Below are 21234 nucleotides of genomic sequence, written 5' to 3'. Positions count from 1 at the left end.
GGCAAAACAGGTGAACAGTAAATTATAAACACTGATTTCTGAGCCAGTACTTCTCTGGTTTTCGCTTTGCCAACCTTGTCTCAAAAGACATGTATGCGCTCTAATTTTCTTCTTCTGAGCTCAAAGAGAAGTTATTACACATGGGCCTAAATGATGACAAATTATCTGATCATTTAGTAATGATAAGATAACTATATCGAGATTCACATAGCACTGTTTTATCGCAAAGCTATATAAGATATTAATAATGCTATATAAGATTTGACTTGTAAATCAAATGTATTCATTTAGAAGATATTTCAGTTGTTTTGACATGATTAGTCACATCCACCCAGTCACACACGCCAAGGGTGTGGGGTACTATTCAAAAGGCTCTCAGACCATTGAGGAAGATTACAAAACATATCAAGCAATGCAAAATAAGGCCACACCAAATGAAAAAAAACCATTCCAAACCCACAAAACAGAAACAATTTATTTTACTTCACAAGCTCCAGACATTGGCTGATAGTATGAGTGTTATGAGTGGAAAATTTTAATCCTTTCATTTAAAGACTATGCATGTAATTGTATTGTTTATAAGCCCAGATAATATGTGAGGTATGTCTCTATAAAAAGTATGTCTCTTCACTGTGTGCACATCTGTCCCTGCACATAAACTGAATGAGTTGCTGAAGGTCTTTATCCACTTTTATTAAAAACTCTAAATTGAATGCTTAAAAAGGTATTCCTTTCAAAAGGCATGTGGCCTTCAAAGAACACGCACAGCCAGGCAGACAGGTGTTTTCGTTTAGTCTGGCTAATTAAACTCCTGCACACATTGCAGCTCTGGGAGTTTTCTCTTTTTTTTCTCAGCGTACGTTTTTGTCTCGTCACAGCAGGAAGAACAGAGGCGCAAGTAATGACATCAACACCACCTCTGGTGTGTTACAAGAAGAAGCAGCAGAGAGGCAGCAGAAAACAAGAGTCATAGACATGTAGGTTATAGCTTTTATTGACTTTTTTTTTTTTTTTTTAAAGTCTTGGCTCCATGTGATGTGTGGGGAAGAGATAACGGGAAGCTGTCTGTGCAGTGTCCACAACTGTGTGGGTGTGTGCCTCTCAGAAATGAATCCAAAATGTTTTGATTGACCTGGTATAATGGGGTGGTGTTCTGAGGGTGATGTCAAGTGATTTCTGAAGATTTAGAAAATAATAATGATTGGACTGTGAGACATCCTGCCTCTGAAGTGTCCTCGAGGTAAGTGGCCACACAGCACACAACGTCTTTCACAGCTAATCTTAGTAATAGAAGTGGAGTAACTTTTCAAAATAAAATCATTTTTACAAAGGAATAAGTAGATTTTTAAACAAATCAATATTATAATCAATAATTTGTAGAGGAAAATCACGACAGGTACAACATTAGCTGGCCTATAGTGCCACACTTACCGGTCCTTCACTTTCAAAGACAAAACCATTATCTCGCAGAAAATATATTATGAAATTCAATGAGAAGCCTGACATTAACCAAAATGAGCAATTTCTTGTGAATCAAATTTTTCATTTTATACCGACAGTTCTGTCAGAGGAGACAACGCTTTAAATACAATTTTGTTTAAGTTTGGAAAATTACACAAGAGGTGGCTTGCATCCAAATCAAATTTAGTACATTTTAGATATTCATTTTATTGTAGGATTGGAGTGAGTCTATGTGAATTTAAAGTTACCTTTGTCTTTGACAAATTGACTTACCTCACAAAACTACCAAACGATATACATTTCAGATGCAACAATTCAAATGTTCTCTGTGTAAAACCCTTTTTTTTCTTTGATGCTATTAAATTCAAAAACCTTGAAAAAAAAAAGAAACACAGACTTGGCAGATGTACTTGAAAATGTTTATTAGGTTTTTTAAAAAAAAAGGTCTCTGAAAACCAGAAAACTTGTATGAACTGGTAGTTTTATTTTATAAAAGCCCTTAATGAACTGCAAAACACCAACAAAAGATGCCTGTAACCAGAAAAAAAAAAAGTCTTATAAACCGTGGACGGCAGCACTACAGCTCTGAACCACAGGGAGGAGGATGTGTCAACAAATATAGCACGCACAGCCCAGTTAAACAGCAGAACTGAAAAATACTAAAACTGCATAGAAATAAACTTGGTGCTCATTTCTCACCATAATCTTATTTGAGCATTATTAGGGTTGATCTTTAAGCATAATGTTCGATTCAATGCACTGAGTTAGTATGTTCAGCTGGAATTGCATACTATGAATAGTCAAAATCACACATATTTTCTTAGACAAGGTTCTCACCAAAGTCCAATTCTGAAAGATTCCAAGTAACAAATTTAATCTTAAATGTTTTGGCAAAATTCCTCAATTATTTCCATCAATGTGAACAAATTCCCAGACATTGTTTGCAAACACAATAAAACATATTCTGATTGGATATGCAGTGATACAGTAATATTGTTTGCAACAAAACACCAAATCAGAGCATGTTAGGTTACTTTCAAATACACAAGATTACGGGGGTTTGCAACGATAAGTCTTATGTGGACACGACACACGATAAATAAATAGCTGTAAAACAAACAAAACGATAGGCAACTCTCACGATTTGTACAACAAATAAAGGAAATGTGACACACACACATCCAGAACTACTGCTAACACAGTGAAACAGTGCATCAGTAAATTACAGTGTTTTTTAGAGTGCAGTATGTACCACTCAGGTTTAAATAAAAGCCTATATAACAGTAAACAAAGGAAAAACCTGAACACTTTCCCAACTGACTTTAAAAAAAAGTTCTAGCCATTTTTCTTTCTTTCTTTTTTTTTAATGACAGTGGTTGAATTTCTAGTGACAGATTGTCCATCACATTATACACGTCAAAGATTGTTCTTTTTGGTTACATCTTTGGCATAGACATAAGGCTCAGAAACCAAAGGCCCTTTAGAAGCACCTTTGCTGCTGGTGTGACATCCTCACTCGCTGCTCTGCATCAACTCCACTTTCACATTTTGACTGATCCATCATCACACAATCAACCACCATGTGATTTTTTCGAAAATCTGCTCTTCAAACTGCCAATATATAATAATAATAATAATAATATCAACTCTGGTCAGACTTTATTATAGTCACATTTGCATATGATCTATTTATTTGAATCAATAATTTGTTAAAATTTGAAGAAATAAAAACCCATCTGAAGAAGTTTACAGTTTATCCATTTATCCTTTCATACATGCAACGTATGATAGTGGGATGTTTAGTCAAGATTCCAGATACACGATTGTGACACAAATGTAGTGGAACTTGCAGCTTTTTCTAAACACTATTCAATTTGACATGAACAATTAATGCATATATTACAAGCAGTTTTGCAGAGCAGGATTGCATGTTATCATTTGTTTGTAGAGTGCATTTCAATTGTCAATTAGCCCCCCCCAAAAAAATTTTGTGAATTGCTTGGGCTTCTACATTTTTATATTTAAGGTAAGTGCAAGAAAATTATGGTTATTGTTATTAACACAGATATTGAAAAGTATGACACGTTTTAGAAAAATTGCTGAGCTCTATGACTTGTATTCGCTGGGATAATAAACATTTAAAATAGAAATGTTGCAAAATGTGTCTTTTTTCTGGTCGAAGTTTGAAGATTTCCAGGTATTGCATTGATAAGGTACAATACTTGGTTAAGGATGAGATAAAATAACAATAAATGTGTTTTTGTTTTGTTTTTTTAAATGCACAGCATTATAGGTTTTGTACTTGAGAGTACAGTTTTGGGATTCACATCAATGGACTTCTCTTTCTTTAATGTCGTAAACTATTTTAACGTCAAACTCTTGAAATGATGTCATAACAAAGGTAAACATTTCTGACACACTAATGTTTTTGTTATGGCATGTATTTAAATCAGTTACGGTTGCTTGTTGTAACTTATGCTTAAATTCACAATGTAAATGGACGTACGTAGCATTTAGTGGCATCAAGCAGTGAGAAAGAAAAACACCTTTTGAGTATACACATAATGACAAAACATGAGTATACAGGTTGCAACAAGCCAAATCCACCTCACTTTCCCCAATTGATGTCCGAGAAACATGTAGAAAACACCAGATTAGTTTTGCCCATTCATGGCTGCTATACAAATATTGTAGTGCAATATTATTCGAAGAGAACCTGCTCATAGTAAAAAAAAAAAAAATTGCATTGTTAGTTTTAAATGATTATAAACTAATAAAAACATTATTTCTAATCTTGTGTCCCACTCAGATTGCTCATCCTACAAATTTTGCTTTTGAATCATTACTATGGCTCTGTATAATAGTAAATCACAGACGGTTCAGATAAACATTGAACATAAAGATTGTACTTTTTTAGAGTTTGATTTCCTTTTTTTTTTTTTTGGTTTGTTCTGTGTACTCTGCCGACACAACGTGAGGCGACCCTCTCATTAAAGGGAAATGACCAGCATTTCGAACACAAGCATTATTACATATTTAGCCTGGCACTTAAACTGGACACCTACCACTGTGTCCAGTGTTGCATTATAAAGTGTAAATGCCTGAAAATAAATAAAACAAACAGCAACCACACTTTGCCATGATCAACACAGCTTGAAAAAAAAAAAAACTATTTTCTTCAGCCCATTAAGCCAACAGCTGGATGATCTTTGCTCTCCAGCCAGTCGAGATCACTTGCATGTGCCGTGTCACCGGCGATGTGGTGAAACAGGCTATTGCTCACCAGCTCCTCCGCCACGGCGTTCTGATAAGGACCTTGGTGCAGATTTGGGTCAAACAGTAGGTTTGTGTCCAACGCGTTAAGGTCATTGATGCTACCGGAGAGCTCCGGTGTCATTCTGATTTCACAGGGGTAATCTGCCCTGGCGGTAGTCAGTTGTGACACCTGTTCCATGAATTGAGTGTCGACGGCAAGGCCGCCACCAGTCAGCATCTCCTGACTGCCGCTGAAATCTAGCTGCTGGTGCTGCTGCAGTCCGATCTTCTGCTGCCGTGAGCTCAAAGCTAACATCGTCGACTGCCCTCCAGAGGCGGATTGTACTCTGCCATCTCCCGCTGAGAGACTCATTGGATCATTAACGGCATTTTCTATGTGATAATTGGGCCTCTGGAACTTGCACGCGGTAGTGGATTCAGTGTCCATCAGGCTGAGGTGGCCCTCGGTGCCGGAGGGATCGGGGTTGAACTCCAGGATCTGGGTGAGGTTCATGCGTGCCATATAGGTAGACGGCGAGTTATTTATGCCCACACCCCGCACAGAATCATCACAATCCCCATCAAGCTTGCCCAGGAGGACGCCGGAAACAGTTTTGCTGCTGCATCGTTGGGCCGACATTGGCAGGACTTCTGTTTGCATCATGATGTTGAGCGGCACAGAGCGGCTCCTCTGAGCCATGCTGCTCACCCCAAAACCCGTCTGGCTGTTTGGAAAGATGTTTAACTCCTCGGGTGTGGCTAGAGAATTAAATGCAGACACAAGTGAACGGGGGACATTGGTAAGAGAGCCGTTCCCTGTATTTCCACTCAGATTCCTCTGATGGACAGCAGGGCTTACGCTGCGGCAGCGAAATGTTGCAAGAGCCGTGTTGGTGGTTTTGTTATCCAGAGGAGCCGGCACGGCAAAGCCCTCCTGCCGGGTCATGTTGGCCATGCTGGCTACCTGCTGTTGAACAGGTGAGATGGGCGTGAGACGCGCAGAGTGGCCGTCATGGTGTCGCGCATGAGGAATGGCGAAGGCGTGAGGCTTCTGAAATTGGTAGCCTTGGTAGCTGGGAAGGATACCCATCCCACTGTTTGATTTGATCGCACTCCCACTGCTGCTGTTGTAATTATTGCTCATCCACTCCAGCCGGGTCTTGTCCGGGTGGGTGGCCATCGGCCTCTGCATGGGCTTGACGGGACTGCTGGAGACGGTGCTCCCATCATGGATGCCCGTGACGCTTGAATTGATGGGCGTGAATGCAAATGGGTTCCTGCACTCCACCGGGCTTGGAGGCACAGTGCTGCTGCAGTTGGAGTGTGGCGTACCTGCTGGGGTGTGGCGACTACTTCCGAGGGCACTGTCCACCGGGGTCGTGGATGCAATACGAGAGCAGGGGCTCTCCCCGGTTAGACCTTGGGCTCCAATCATCATTTCTGGCGTGGGTGTGGGAGTGGGCGTTGGACTTGGAACTGGGTTTCCGCTGTGGTTAGCTGCATGATAGAAAGCAGTCATGGTCTGATTGGTGGACGTCATGCTGTCTGGCATCGCCGCCTGTTGGCCCTGCAGTGCCGCGCAGCTTCGGAACTCCTGTTGACGGTTGAGTTTCATCTGCTCTTCCATCTGCACCAGCTCCTCCATGATGCTGTCCTGAGTCACATCGTCGTCAAAGTGAAAGTAATCCATAACCGACTGTAGGGGGAGCTGATTGCCCGATGATGCTTGGTTTAAAAACCCCAAGTTTTCAGGGGCAGGATTGGACTCGGTGTAATTCTGTTGTTGTCCTCCTAGACTTCCCATAGTTGAGTTTGAACTTGCACCCAAATACTTCTGAAAGCCGGGATTATTGGGAACAGCTTGTATGTTAGCCACTGTGTGCCCCTGATGTTGCTGCATTAATGGGTGACTGACTGCCGTGCCAGTTTCCATAACAGTGGAAGTGTTTGTCCTCTGCATTGAGCTATATGTTTTGGAAACAGAGTAAAAGCCACTGGTTCTGAAAGAGGGAGTACACAGTGTGTTGACTGGAGTGGACAAGGTAGGGTTCATGTTCATGTCCACCTCCCTGGTGACTGGTGCACTTTCAGGTCGAATTGGAGCACCTGGCTTGGACATGTACCCAAGACTAGCAGCACCCTCTATTGACTGTTGGGGTAAAAATGCCCTTTTGGCTGGGGCAATGTCTGGACTGAGGCTTGAACGTTTTCTGGATATGTTTCCTTCCTGCATTTGGCAGCTTTCTTCAAATGAAGACGCTCTGCTGGTGCTGAGTGTCGAACAAACGGTGCTGGTATTGTGAGAAGAGGGAGTGCTTGTTTTACGAGCATTGTTATTGCTGCTTTCGCCTATCCCCACAGCGTTAATGCTTGAAGAGACATTCTCATTGCATGTATTGCTCGAGGTTTCCTCCAGGCCAAGGAAGCATTTAGTTTGAGGGATGGGCACACTCGCAGCCCTCTGGGCAGCCCCTCCAGCTCGACATATACCGGCTCTTTGGGTCAAACCCCGATTGCTCGGACTCTGCGTTTGGCTGTTTTTATGGGTACCTTCAGTTACCATCTCAACATCACTGTTAATATTCTGTCCTGGCCAGACCATTGAGGTCCGTATGGGCGCTGCAGGGGTGCGCCCCATGGATTGATCGGAGCCGATGTCTTCTATAATGGCAGAACCGATGTCCGCAGATGTCGTAGACACTGCAGTGTTTGTAAGGGTTGTGGTGGTTTCGCTGCTGGTGGCTGCAAGTGATATGGCCGTCATCTTCACTAAACTGACCGGGCTGACGTGACACGTGGTCATCACAGTCTTAACGGGGTTGTTGGTGATGATCATGGTGGAGGGCGAGTGCAATGCGATGGCAGTGCTGGCAGAAGGTTTGGGCAGGATTTGAGCATAGCGCTGCCGGGCCATGCGCTCTCCCACTGCACCGGGAACAAAATTTTGGGGCGGTTTCGGACTCGGTTTTGCTGCTTTTACCGGCTGGGCCATCATTTGGAAGTTAATGGGAAGCACTTTGCTCTCCAGCGTTCCCACTGGACTTGAGGTCATCAAATCTCCACTTCTCTGCAGAGAAATAGGAGAAAGCACAAATAGGAAAACAATGAATAATAGATATTTTAATTTCACGAAACAATATCATGCCATTTCTGTGTGATCACCATTGTTCGTGTAATGTTGTTCTCAAACCCTTTTTGCTGCTATTTGCCGCCTTGATATCAGTTACATTTGAGTTGTTAAATGGTTTATCTGTAACGTTATCTGAAGTCTTGTTATTTACAAAAAACCCGTTTTTACTTTCAGGTTAAGAAGACTTACTGAAAGTGAGGTGTATTTCAAAACACATTTTGTCTCATTTTGTTTACTCGTCACAACGTATGACCAGTCAGCAAAACATTTGATCATTTGTATTATAGAATTTAGAAAAATGAAAGAAAAAAAAGATTGGTAACTTCAGCTGAGCTGTCGGCACAAAGAAGCCTTTCATGATTTGCAGTTGAAAGAATCACATTGGATCTCTTTCAGTTCAAGTTCCATCTGAAACTGTTAAGTTTTGTCTCTATTTTAAAAGCTAGCGTCACTCGAACTAGCTGGCAGCTGGGAAGCTTCTTTCAACATCAGCGAGCCAAACATGTACCATCAAGCCTCTATATTTCTTTTTTTTCTGGCTACCGCTTTGTCAGTAGGCCACTCCCAGTAGACTTGTTTCAGGTGTTATCATCATGCAAATCAAAGTGATAGCAGACGTTTTCAGTTTCGTTCTCCGAGTGACTATACTATACTGTATTCGATAAGTCGGTTCAGTTGCTTACAGTGATGGGGCTTGGGACAGCGGTCACCACGATGCCGATGGTTGGGGGAGGTAAAGGAGGGGTGGGGGTTTCACAAGGCACACTGCTGTCTGCCCTCTTGGTTTGAGCCTCTCCTGGTAAAGGAGAGTGCAGCTTCTGCTCCTGTTGCTTCCTCTGAATCTTCCTCTGGAGCTGCTGCTTCGCATCAACTGAAGGTGACGACAGGGCCGCCGAGTGAGGCTGGAAAGACTGAGCCTCAGTGGTGGGAGCAAAGGCTGAGGCGGTCTGTTGAGTTTTGACCTCTGATGGGAAAAAAAAAAAAAGAAGAATAACCAAAGGGATACAAAAGCATTTCACGTGGTACTATGGAAATGCAGTAATGGAAACGACAATGTACAAAAAAAAAATGCTTGAGATGCAAACATAACTCTTTATTTTCTGTTTAATTAAACTGCTTCAATGATCATGTCATAAAAATACAATTCCATGTTACAATTTGTTCCATAAAAATTTGAACTTCTGTTCATTGAAGTATTTTCACCCTTCGGTTTAAGTGCATCATTCTCAAACCGATGGTAATGTCTTTTGATTGCTTTTGTTCTTAGTGAGGATGTTAAATAGTTAAACACAATTTACTTTGAGCATCTTTGACTCATTCACACAAATATTGGCACAGATATTCTCTATTTACAGTAGAATGAAGTGAAAGTGGGATTTTATTCTGCGATTCCTTTTAGCGCAGTAGAGGCACAAGATGTTGATACTCTGTTGGCTGATTAAATTTTAGACTGTTGTCCCACATTGTTACCTTTGATGCAATAATATCACCACTAAAGTTTTGCTACTATGCTTTTGTTCAATTTAGACAAACAGAAATTCAGAATAAAAGCAGAACAGCCTCTAAACAAATGAGAAATTGGAGACAAGACACTTTATATAAGAACATGTGGGTGAGCTTTTAAAGCAAAAAAATACTTCAAAACCCTCTCACACACTGCCTAGTTGTATCCCTGTAGTACATTTAAAATGTAGTTTATTGTATCACATACAAAATCTTAAATATATTTTTGAAAGAGGAAAAAAAGATCACATTATTTTAGAGGGACTTTGATTCAATAAAACTCTAAATAATTACATCAATGATTTTATGTCTTGTCTGTATGCCAATTTGAGTCATACAGAGGAGTACTTTTTAATAAATAATTTATAAAAAAAAAAAAATACTAATCATACCAGTACACTGTTACATTACATGGTAGGAAAGTCTGTACCCGGTTGACACCGAAACATACACAAGTAAAGAACAAATTGTTGTTATTGTTTGTTTTTTTTAATGAAAATATGTCTCATGTACTTAATTTGTTAAGATTTGATCTTTGTTTTGGTTCAACTCATTAAGAAACACACATGTCACGAAGTAATATTGAGGGGAACTTTTCTGTAGGATACTTAAGACTTTGTTTTGTTCAGAAGAAAAGCCCACTTTATTCCAATCTACTGGATATTGCAGTGTTTTTTCAAGAACAGGTGTGCTGAGTGTTTTTAATGATGTTTTTAAAACGCATTCTGAGAAAATAACGGTCGCTGGTATCATTTTGCCAAAGAGTCACATAATGCAGCAGACTCAATGCATCACATGCAATAACAGCTATTGACCACCAGATTTCACTGTTGATCCCTTTTTGCTTCACATCCTTACCTGTTGCTGTGCCGGTCATTATGGTGAGAGCTGCCAAAGACTTGTTGCTGATGTAATGGCTGTCGATTAGGAACCGGGCCAAATCTTCCACGGCATCAAACTGCCGCTTCAGCACCTTCTGAGCCCACTCGCACATGAGCTCGCAGGCCGCAAATCGCACGTCCTCCTTAATGCTGCCCAGCTGGCCCGGAGACTCCAGAACATCACACTGACTCTGCGCACACGATACACAAAACGTCGGGCAAATGCATACAGAGTGCAAAGATCATGTTCTGAAATGATGCGAGAGAGAGGCTCACTGCGTCTGCAGTTTTATGAAGCTCCAGAGTCGGTAAAGATGGCATGTGAACAAAAGGTCTCTTCCTTAGTCCACTGTAGCAATATGTAACTCGGTGTTAAGATAAATGATGAAAAAAGAAACATGATAGTGTTTGGTTCTTATTAGCACTTGAAACAGACAATTTAAATAAACATTCAAAAACGTCGTGAGAGCAGCATTACCGTATTGGAAAAATGTCTGATTGGTTTGTGAAGTGAAACGACGCCTTACTTTGAAGACATAAAAGTCTTAAAAGAGTGTTTTGGGTCTCTCCATGCTGCAAAAACACTGATTGGAATATGTGGTTTGTTTTTGTCTAGTGTGGCGATGAATAATTTATTTGGTTTCTGTGTGTGTGGGGGGGAGGAGGGGATCTTTAAAACCTGCTGGGTAGTGAAACTCCGGGATTGGCACTGTGAATTAATTGGCACTGGTTTTTGACGTGTCCACGGTGTACATTGCTTACTAACCCACAATCACCTGGTCACGGCTCCAGCGTAAGTATGTAACGTAACCCTACTCTGCAGCCATATGGAGGATGTATGGATGCAGGTACAAACCATGCAATAAAACTGTTTTGTGCTGAAATTTTTTTTTTTTTTAAATCATTGGACTCTGTGGAATTTGACTTTGAAGAATATTTCAGACTTTGGACTCATTCCTCTTTGGCATGTTATTTAAATAGAGCACATACAGATAATCTTTTTGGTTGTTTAAGTTATAAGTTAAGTAAGTGCAAACTGGAGAAGCTGTGCAAAACTAAAACAAGCCCTCAACTTCTTTGACGCACTTTGCTGAAATGGCCGGTGCGGTGTTTTTTTCCACCACACGGCACAACATTAAGAACCGTTGCCCCGTCTCACCTCCTGCCATCACCCTAAATAAATGTCACCACAATAAACTCGGTTCTCCACTTTGACGTCATCAGCTAAATGGAAGAAAAGGGTCCTAAAGGTCAAGATCACAGTGATTCTCCTGAGGGTCCCAGTATTATGCCTGCGCTTCTGAGGCCGAGAGGGGGGGACTTTATTTCATTTCACGTCTATATTTAGCGAGCTTATGAACTGCAGCAGCAGATGGTCTGTGACCAGAGACAGAGGCCAGACTGTTACAATCCATTCCAGTCAAGGATATTTTGATTTTCCTCTCATGCCAAGTCGACGCGCCTTCATACTCGGGAAGACATTTTTCATCATTTTCCCAAAGTCGGCGGCGCTCAGCGGGTGGTAGTTCAGATTGTCACAGAAGCTCCTGAAACACAGCAACACGAGTCAAATTAAAAAAAACTTTAAAAAAAGTCATTTCATAACCCCCCACATGCCCACCTGCTCTGGTCACCAGCAACTCACAAACTGTGTCTCTTCACAAAGTCAGACAAACGTTGCCCTTTAATTTGCTGGATGCGATAAAAAAGGCAACTGTTAATGCTTTGCTTGATAAGGTGCTGATATGATCGATTTGTTTTCAATTGTTGCGATGTGTGCAAAAAAAAAAAAAAAAAAACATGGCCAAAAAGTCATTTGTGCTGTTTGATTCTTTCCCCATTACAATCCAACACAGACTGTCAACATCAATATAGTGGAGTCAGAACAAAAGGGAAAGACACAATAGCGGGGTTTTTTTGTCATTATGAGAAGTTTAGAGCAGAGGTGGCTGTGATTTGTCCTAAAATCTGAAATGCCACTCAATCTACAGCGACAATTTGTGTAGTTCAACTATTTATTTGTGTGTTCCACTCTCATATACTCACTATTGTGTGGTTTGAAAAATGTGAAGAAATGAGGAGGTGAGTAAATACGACCACTTGCCAGATCAACCTTACGCCAGCCTCTGTCTCGTAAAGGTCAGTAACTCTCCAAAGAACCTGTACTATTTAATTAAGATTATGTTGAGGTTGTGAATAACGTGTTCAAATGTATCTTTAATCAAAGTTCAAATGGAGATTGTTCATACCGAGTGTACTGTGCTTATTTGGTGCACGCCGATTGATAAATCTTAATATCATGGCGACGCGTCTTGAAACCACTCCCCTAGCAACCATTAAATACATGGGATTAAATAACAGTTACAGAACACATAACCTTTCAGATAACGCCATATTTTCATTTTTTCTAACTATAGAGATTGTAAGATTTGATACAAAATTGTATTATACATGAATGCTATTTTTGGTGCTTCTTTACACCGACTTTAAAAGGTTACAAAAGGCTGAAAACACTCATTCAGAAATATCTGTGCCTTATTAAGGGTTAAGTCTCAGAATCCATACATTTTGAAAGTGTTTAGAAAGTATTAACTTTACGATTTTTTTTTTTTTTTTTTTTTTTTTACTGTAAAATTATACAACGTATCTCCAAATCCTTTTCACCTACGTGTCCTCAAGGCGCCAATATTTCTGGAGGGTGCAGTATTTCTGTTCTCGTAGAGTTAAAAAGGCCATTACATAACCCCGTCAGAGCATTTCAATGACTGTCTCAGACTTTCCATTCTAATATTACCGACACATGCTGCTCTGTGATTCTCATGCCTGCAGCGTCTATTTATACTGAGGCTTTAGCCAGCGGCAATTTAGAGGAGAAAAACGCTCAAAGCGCCGGTCGCTGTGCAAAACACCAACACCAAGCCGCCACTTCAGTCACAGGAAAAAAAGTCTGATTAGTTTCCTTACGTGCATTTATGTGTTATTTTATTTAAACACGTCATTATAACCGGCGAGAGTGACGGTTGTCGTAGAATCTAAACTTCACTCGGGTGGATCTTGCCTTCGCTCTGTTTGTACCTACTTGTATTCGTCATAGACCTCCTGCTTGGGCAGAGAGGTTTCTGGGTATTCCTCCAAATGATTGCGGATCCAGTTGAAGGCGTGCACCTGCTGTACGCGACTTGATGACAGGCCACAGTGGTCGCTGATGAAAGGAAGAAAAAATACAAAAAAGGAAGACAAATGACCATCGCTGTAGCTTTAGTTACAGCTCTTTTGAATTATTCAAATGACTTTTCAGTGTCAGGAGCATTTTTGTACATGCGTATCTTACCTTTTGTCAGCAGTACTGCTGGTATAAGAAGGCAACTTGAGGTAGAGGTAGAGTTTTTCAATGTCTGAGAATTTCTCCACGTCTTGCTGGAAGAGCAATAAGAGAACTTTTTAGGGTGAACAGCTTCAAACTCCAAACGATAGCGTTTGCAAGTTTGATTAGTGGCATAAAGTGTCGATAAAAAAAAGTTTCAACCGAGTTCCTTCAAAAAAAAAAAAAAGTATTGAGAAAAGTAGATAATTACCAATGCCTGCACTACAAATCCAGTCCAACTTTATATGTATAGCGCATTTAAATACAACAACCAAAGAGCTTCACAGTTAAAAATAATAATAATATGTGATTAAAAACGGGGTAAAATCAATGCTAAAATATTGCAGTGTCAACGCTCAACTAGTGTTAAAGGCCATCAATTATATCTGTGTCATAAATGAGCTAAATCCTTCATTTTCCATTAAAGATTGGTTAAAAACAACACTAATAACACGAATAAAACAAGATGATGGTGATCGCAACAATATACACTCACTGTACAATTCATTGTGATCCAGTACAAACAGCTGTGTCATAAATTATATCTGAAAAAAAGACGATAATCTAAATTTGTTTTATACAATCAAAATGGGTGCTCGTCTTACTTTGTGTACATTATTAAGATTGCAGTGGGTTGAAGTATCGCGCTGAAACGTTTTACAACTATTCCGACTCTGTCATGTTTGTTAAATGGTTGGAAAAGAAATATTGAAACACGTCTCTGAAATCTTTGACGGTAGAATTCAATATGATGTTGAATTATGCTATCAAACCTTATTTATTTAAATTTATTTTGTGTTACATTATGTTACGTACGCACATTATATCATGCACCTGTATATTTAATTTTTATTGACGACAATAATTATCACTGTTATGATTTAACTTCATAATAAAAAACAGTTCAAAATGCTTTGTCAAAATTAGTGCTGACTGTATACGCATAAGAGCATCGGGACAATATTAAAAAAGAGATAAAAGCAGAGTCAATCATGAGGAATAGAAGCTTTTTTGTTTAAGGATGAGACGCAATCCGAATCCTCCGTTACATGAAAACTGAAGGGAGCGTCTCTGGACGGTTTCCTGTTTTAGCGCCACGTTGAGCCGACCGGCGCGACGCGGTCTGGAGGAACAACCGAGAACGAGCTGCCAGACAGTCTGAGCGGTCTGCAGGCGTTGTACGTACCTCAAATATTTTGTGTTCGCGAGTAAATTTAAACACAGTTGCCCTGCAGCAGCCTATCGCTCTTCCATTCTGCTCTTCAAAACCCAGCGTTTCATTCTGCAGTCTATATTGTTTTATTTGCGTGAGAATAAAAAAAAAACTAAGATATGAGACCAGTTTTTAACAACTGTAGCCTAGAAATGTCAACAGACGTTACTACAAACAGTTTGTCCCTCAAGAAGCACTGATGCAATTTATGATATTGTAAAAAATAAAAATAAAAAATCAGATTTAAAGGTATTTTCTGCATTCTTAGAGACACGCCACTTTACTTGGAAAGCACAGCAGCATCCATCTGTTGTACGTCCAGAACATTTCACACATTGCTTTTTTTTTTTTTTCTTCCTGCTCAGCTATATTTACGTGCCAGGACTATTTTTTGCAGGCGCATTTCACATCTCTTAGGTAACGGTTTGATTGGATCACCAAACACACCTATGACGAATTAAGATAGTAAACAGAGTACCGTATTAACTTGACTTGAGCCAATCTCTGCTCTCACATTATGCACGGCCGAGCTGATGAAGGCGAAGGCCCTTTGAACCACATACTCAGTTGTTGAAATATAGACTTTGACAGACAACGTGAAATGCAGTTTTCACACGTTTCAGTTGAAAACGGGTGTGTTTCATACGGAATATTACACATAAGGCCAATTTGAGCAGAAAAACCGATGCCAGCACTGTAGATGAGAAGCCCTACTATCTACATATACACAATTACTGTATAATTGGCTGCAGAATTACAAAATAAACATTCTCAATGGTACGACGAGTCCTGACCGTCGGAACTTTACAAGAAAAGCAAAAGCAGGGATTTTAGTGTGGAAACTTCCAATAGTCATTTTTGACAATTATTTGTCCAGAGATCAAAAATAATCCTTCGCTCATATACACAACTTAAAACTGTGGAAATGCATTATTAATTTCATGTTTGTGAGCTTGTGTGTCCATGTAAAGCTTGACAGTGATTCAAAACTCTTGTCGCAATGAAAATACTTTCTATAAATGAGCATTTCTTTGGACTCTTGGCTTATATGTATCAGCAACAGATTCCGTGTTGTAATCGCCATCGTTTTGATGTGAGTTTTTCGCGATTTGTGCAGTGGTTTCTGCATCCTGGTGATCCTCATGGGCCACTTTATGTAACTGCTCTCAGGTTGTTCTCAAAAACTGCTGTACAGATTCAAAGTTTTGTTTTTTGTTTTTTAATTCGCCCTGGAGAAAAATGAACCACCTGGAAATACTTGTCCCACATGCTGAAAACACCGCTGAACTGTTTTTAATAATAAAAAATAAAAAAAGAAGCTGTAATTTTTATTTAATTTTTTTAAATCAAAACATAAATAAATACATGAATAAGAAGTGGAGTACTCACCAGAATGCTTTCTACTTTTAATTGGACAGATTTGCTGCAAAATAGAGACATAGTAGACGTTAGTATAAAGTCAGTGTAACACGAGCACTTGTGTCCAAAGTGTATTTATTTATAAAGCGGAGGAATGTTTGGTATGAGACGACCCTCCCTTCACCGTCTCTCAGGTCATGTATCCCTCCACCAGGAACACATGTCATATGTAAGAGACCAAACACACACACACACACACACACACACACACAAAGTGCTTTTATCTCTCACAATGTATTTACAGTCACAAAATCTTTAAGACATAAATAAAATTAAAAAAAAACATGTTATTTAAAAGGGTTAAAAAGATGATATCAGATGTGTTCCTGTTTTACTCGACTGCTTGATTTTCTTCACAAACCATGGCAAGAATTTGCAAGACCGGCGAGAGCAGCAGGTACGTCACGCGAAAACACGGCGCACAAATCAACAAAGGCTAAAGATCCATTTTGACAGCACGGCAACGCGTTTTCTTTTTGTAATCCACCGACAGGTCAGACCGTTTGTTGACGGCGGAGGCAGAAGGCAGGTCACATCTAAAGACTTCTTACTTGACGACAACACCACAATCAGGAGACGCACTCTTAAGCCACGACAAGAACGGTTCACTTTAATTCACTGTTACCAGGTGGGCCAAGGGATTTCTGCGGGCTGGGAGTGCCGTCATTAAGCTGTTTGTCATCAGATTTGGTGGGTAAACTGAACGGCACCTGATGCAACTTTCCGCAACCACTCAGATTAGAACCTGCTCAAGGAGTGAGACGAGACCCGGTGTTTTAAATTAAACCATGAACTGTGCGCAGGAGCAACTTGTGATGCGGAGGACCAGGATGAGGACCAGCAGGTTCGCAGTGTGTGTGTGTGTGTTTTTTTTTTTTTTGCGCAAGACCATCGCTGGATTGATTGTCGCACCGTGAACCTGCTGACCCAGGCTCCGGGCCTCGGCTGCAGGTCGCCGAGGGTGAACGTCAGCGTTTCTGACTCTAATCCTCTTAAAGGGTAAACGTTTACGGCGCGGGGAACAAATATTCAATATCCCCGATGTGTTATTGATAAACGTGGCACGGTCAGGAAGTTGCAGTCGAGGATATATTTTGTTTTCACAGACGTTTGGCCTCCGGGTCTGTTGTCCTTCCTGGCCGTGCAGCTTTTTGACACACCGTGCCTCTTTGACATTCAAGACGGTCGTACTGGAGTTCATCCGGCAAATTAAAATGTCAGAACACCGCCTTAAGAATAAAAGCGGGCGCAGTTGACGTGCACCATCAGTCGTAAATTACAGATTTCTTTTATTTCAGTAGCATCGCTCCCCATAAGTAAGATTTTTTTTTTTTTTTTTTTGAAACAACTCAATAGGCGTGAGCTGGCTCATTTGAAATAATCCGGTTTTAAATCTTCCAGCGTTGTGCTGGATGTGTTCTCTGCTTCAAGCGTCTGCGATTATTCTGCGCGTCACTATGCGTCTGGTGTTTGAACAGGAAAACAAAGTAATTAAGCATGCATATGATTAAAAACATCTTTTTTCGGTTTTATTCTGATTTCAGTGATCCTAATTTTTATTTAAATTGACATCTCAAAAAGGATTTAAGTATTTTGGAGCAACAAAGATCGAAGGATCTGCTAAAATGAGTCAAAAAAACGAAGATGTTCTAAAAAAAAAGCTGATGCTGAACGGGAGAAACTTGGTGCAGAAGGTGTTGGTTCATTGATCTCAGCTGTCTGAGTGAGAGTGGACTTTGCATGCTTGCTAACAATGATATCCCATTGCACAAACTAGGAGTCCTATAATAGACACTTTTGGATTTCTTTCTTTTTTTACTGATTTCTAAAGTAACAAAGATGTGTTGTTATGCAAGTAAAGTGATCATAGATTAAGTCTGAAGCTTATTTATAAGATTGAAGAAGCTTCATACAATTTCTTTAAACTTTAATATTAATTCTGCAACAAGGTTTCAAGGGGGAGGGGGGGGGGGGGGCAAGGTGGTGCAGTGGTTTGCCCTTCCAGAAAAGTCCAGGTTCAAGAAGTGGCTGGGACCTTATTGTGTGGAACTTGCATGTTCTCCCTATGTGTGTGTGTGTGTGTGTGTGTGTGTGTGTGTGTGTGTGTGTGTGTGTGTGTGTGTGTGTGTGTGTGTGTGTGTGTGTGTGTGTGTGTATGTGTGTGTGTGTGTGTGTGTGTGTGTGTGTGTGTGTGTTTCCTCCAGATACTCTGATTTCCCTTCCAAAAACAGGCATGTGAGGTTAATTTGTGACCCTAAATTGCCCAAAATGACAATTTAATTCATTCAGAGTTGAATTTTGTCTGTAGGAGGGGAACAGGAGATATTATTACAGCTTTGATATTCATTTAATGTCTGGAACTTAAACTGGTGAGGAAAAGAAAAAAAGTAGGGAAATATTTCAACCACATCCAGAAACGAAGAAATATGGATTCACGTGTATTTCCTCCAAGTGCTTCCTTCACATGACCAGGGCAGTGTTATATCAAGACCAAAAACATGAAGTGATGTTTGTAATTGTTCAGAAGAGCTGCTTTTGTGGCTGTAATTATTTACGTCCTCGTTCATTTTTATCTCAGATGATTGTTGTAATATGAATTTATTTATCTTCTCAAACAGCTCACGTGTAATTAACGCCATCTGATCGCACTGTGGTTTCAGCTAATAATGAAATCCAGAAACGGGTTAGTTTTGAAGTCTTATTGGTTGTAAAGGTTTGTGTTTCCAGGTATAAAATCAACACATTTCAAGATGTCAATTATGCAATCTGTTAATAATAATTCTGTTTCCCAAGTCTTCCAAATTTGCAGATTATTTCTCTGCACGATAAGCTTGAATTTAATACAGTACAACAGAATAGTATAAAATGTAGTTTTCACATTGCAATACCTGTTCTGTTGCGTTTTACTTCAGTGCCATGTGTCCGTCTACAAGCTGCTGTCGGGACTCGTGGCCCATTAAGAATTCATATGAGCCGCACATGTGTGTTCAGCTATAACTCACCATTGGACAAGTTCCTGCTCTCCAGGAATATATATACCCATGTAGCTAACATTTACAGCACTTGGTGTGGCGCACTGTTACACAGTCGTACAATGGTTTGCAAGAAGAATTGATAAGGTTTGTTGGACTCGTGTAATATATTGTATTGCCCTCTCTGTTAAACTGAATGTTGCCTGGACATATTCAATGTTCCATATGCCTCAACACAAGATTTATGATCTCTCTTCATGATGTTAATCTGCTGTGGTTGACTGCAGGGGCCATTCGAGTCCAGTGGCATAATCACTGTGTTCACAAAAACCAGTTTGACTTGACTGGAGAACGGTGACACGGCAGGTTGTTACCCTGCTGGACGTCGCCATGGGATGCCGGATTGCACTCATCATCTCAAGGTCATTAAAGGAACGACATTAACACTGACAGTGCTCAAGGTAGACCGTGGCGTTTAAAAGATACTCAATGGACCAATTTTGTGGGAGTGTTTCTTAAGAAAAGACTTGAATCACTGTGACCAAGCAGGAAGGGTCATGCTTTTTATGCACTGTATGCCAAATCCAGAAAATGTCAGAAAAATCTTCATTTCAGCAGAGCCAACAAACGTTTTTCCAATCTTCTATTACTGTATAATGAAATTAGTTGTAACTTCAGTTTTCTGACCTTAGAAACAAACTGCTAATAATGTACATTCAATGTTTTCTGCAAAAACTGGGATAAAACGAGTCAGTTTGCTGTTTTCCCCACCCTGAACTTCAGCTTTATAAGACATCTTTAGCCAGAAACAGGAATTCCCGCTGGATATATTCCAAATGACACTGATAAAGTCACTTAAATCTTCTTTCTTGTTATTCCGACGCTCAGTTTGCTCAAAGAACCTGAGGCATGCCCTGAGATTTTACCGATTAGTTGTTTGCATTAGCGGTTGAACAGGTGTCGCTCCTCCTATAACCGCCGAGTGTATTTATGAGCTTGAACTTCAATGTGAAGTATATTTACTGTCAATGCGAATGGACGGTTTAAAGCACCTCTGCGCCTTTCTGGTTACATTATTGGCGTTTTACAGCATAAATATAACCTTGGTTGTTTTTTTGGTTTTTTTCCTCCAATCATATTCAAGATCAGATCAAAAACAAACATAAAGTCAAAGAATATACTCAAAGGCAGACGCGTGCTTTTCCATGTGCGCGTGTATGAATGTTTCTCGTGCGCATTTTTTGCGCCGCTGTTGTTTTTGTCGCTGGCACCCGCGTGCACACGAATTGTCCCCCATGGCGCGCGCACACGCAGCAGTACGAGAACATGCCCCTTACCAGATGGAGCTCTTGATCCGGAGCTCAGCGCCCTGCAGCCCGGGAAGCAGGCCAGGAAGGCTCTCCGTGTTCGGCTGCTGCTGTTGCTGCTGCTGCTCCTGCTGCTGCTCCTGTCCGTGCAGGTTCTCCTCCGCCATGACTCCACCGGGGCCTCCGGACAAGGAGGCGTGGGACGGTGCAGTCGCCCGGTGTGGTTGCCCCACGCTCCCGGAGGACGCCGCGATGCTAACGGGACAGCGTTGTTGTTGTTGTTGTTGTTGATACAGTTTATCACCCCCCCTCCCCTCCACTCCACTCCACTCCTCGTGTGACTCCTCGGACTCCGGCGTGTTCCGGAGGCGGTGAAGCCGAGCCCCGTGCCTCTGAGGCCGGCTCCCTGTGCGGAAAGCCGAGCGTGAAACCCCGGCGGCTTGGTAAACAAGTGGAGAAGTGGGAGGCACAGCCCGGAGCTCCTGTCTGTCCGCGAGGTGTCACGGCTTTTAAATGCCGAGCGTACGCATGCGCACTGACACGCCCAGCCGTCAAAACACACACACACACACACACACACACACACACACACACACACACACGCGCGCGCGCTCACACACAGTACAGTCAGTCAGGTACTGGACGTCACATTGATTTGAGACAAGCTTTACTAAACTTAATCTACATCTTCCTCTTCTTTTTTTAATGAATGATATACATATTTAAATA

General features: G+C 40.9%; 1 protein-coding gene across 1 annotated transcript; it reads right to left on the bottom strand.

Annotated features, from left to right (window-relative positions):
- Window positions 1-1998: 1998 nt before the first annotated feature.
- Window positions 1999-20777, bottom strand: LOC308130132 (DNA-binding protein RFX7-like). Its single transcript, XM_080496332.1, has 9 exons — window positions 20536-20777; window positions 16197-16230; window positions 13562-13647; window positions 13310-13432; window positions 11661-11777; window positions 10507-10591; window positions 10208-10421; window positions 8530-8810; window positions 1999-7783 (listed from the first exon to the last, which is right to left on the bottom strand). Exons 1-9 carry the CDS (start codon window positions 20670-20672, stop codon window positions 4640-4642), a joined length of 4221 nt encoding a protein of 1406 aa, XP_080352458.1. The 5' UTR covers window positions 20673-20777; the 3' UTR covers window positions 1999-4639.
- Between the last annotated feature and the right edge of the window lie 457 nt (window positions 20778-21234).

Source organism: Blennius ocellaris, assembly GCF_963422515.1.
Source record: "Blennius ocellaris genome assembly, chromosome: 1".
In the NCBI taxonomy this organism is placed as follows: Eukaryota; Metazoa; Chordata; class Actinopteri; order Blenniiformes; family Blenniidae; genus Blennius; species Blennius ocellaris.
This window is presented reverse-complemented; position numbering and strand designations above follow the sequence as displayed.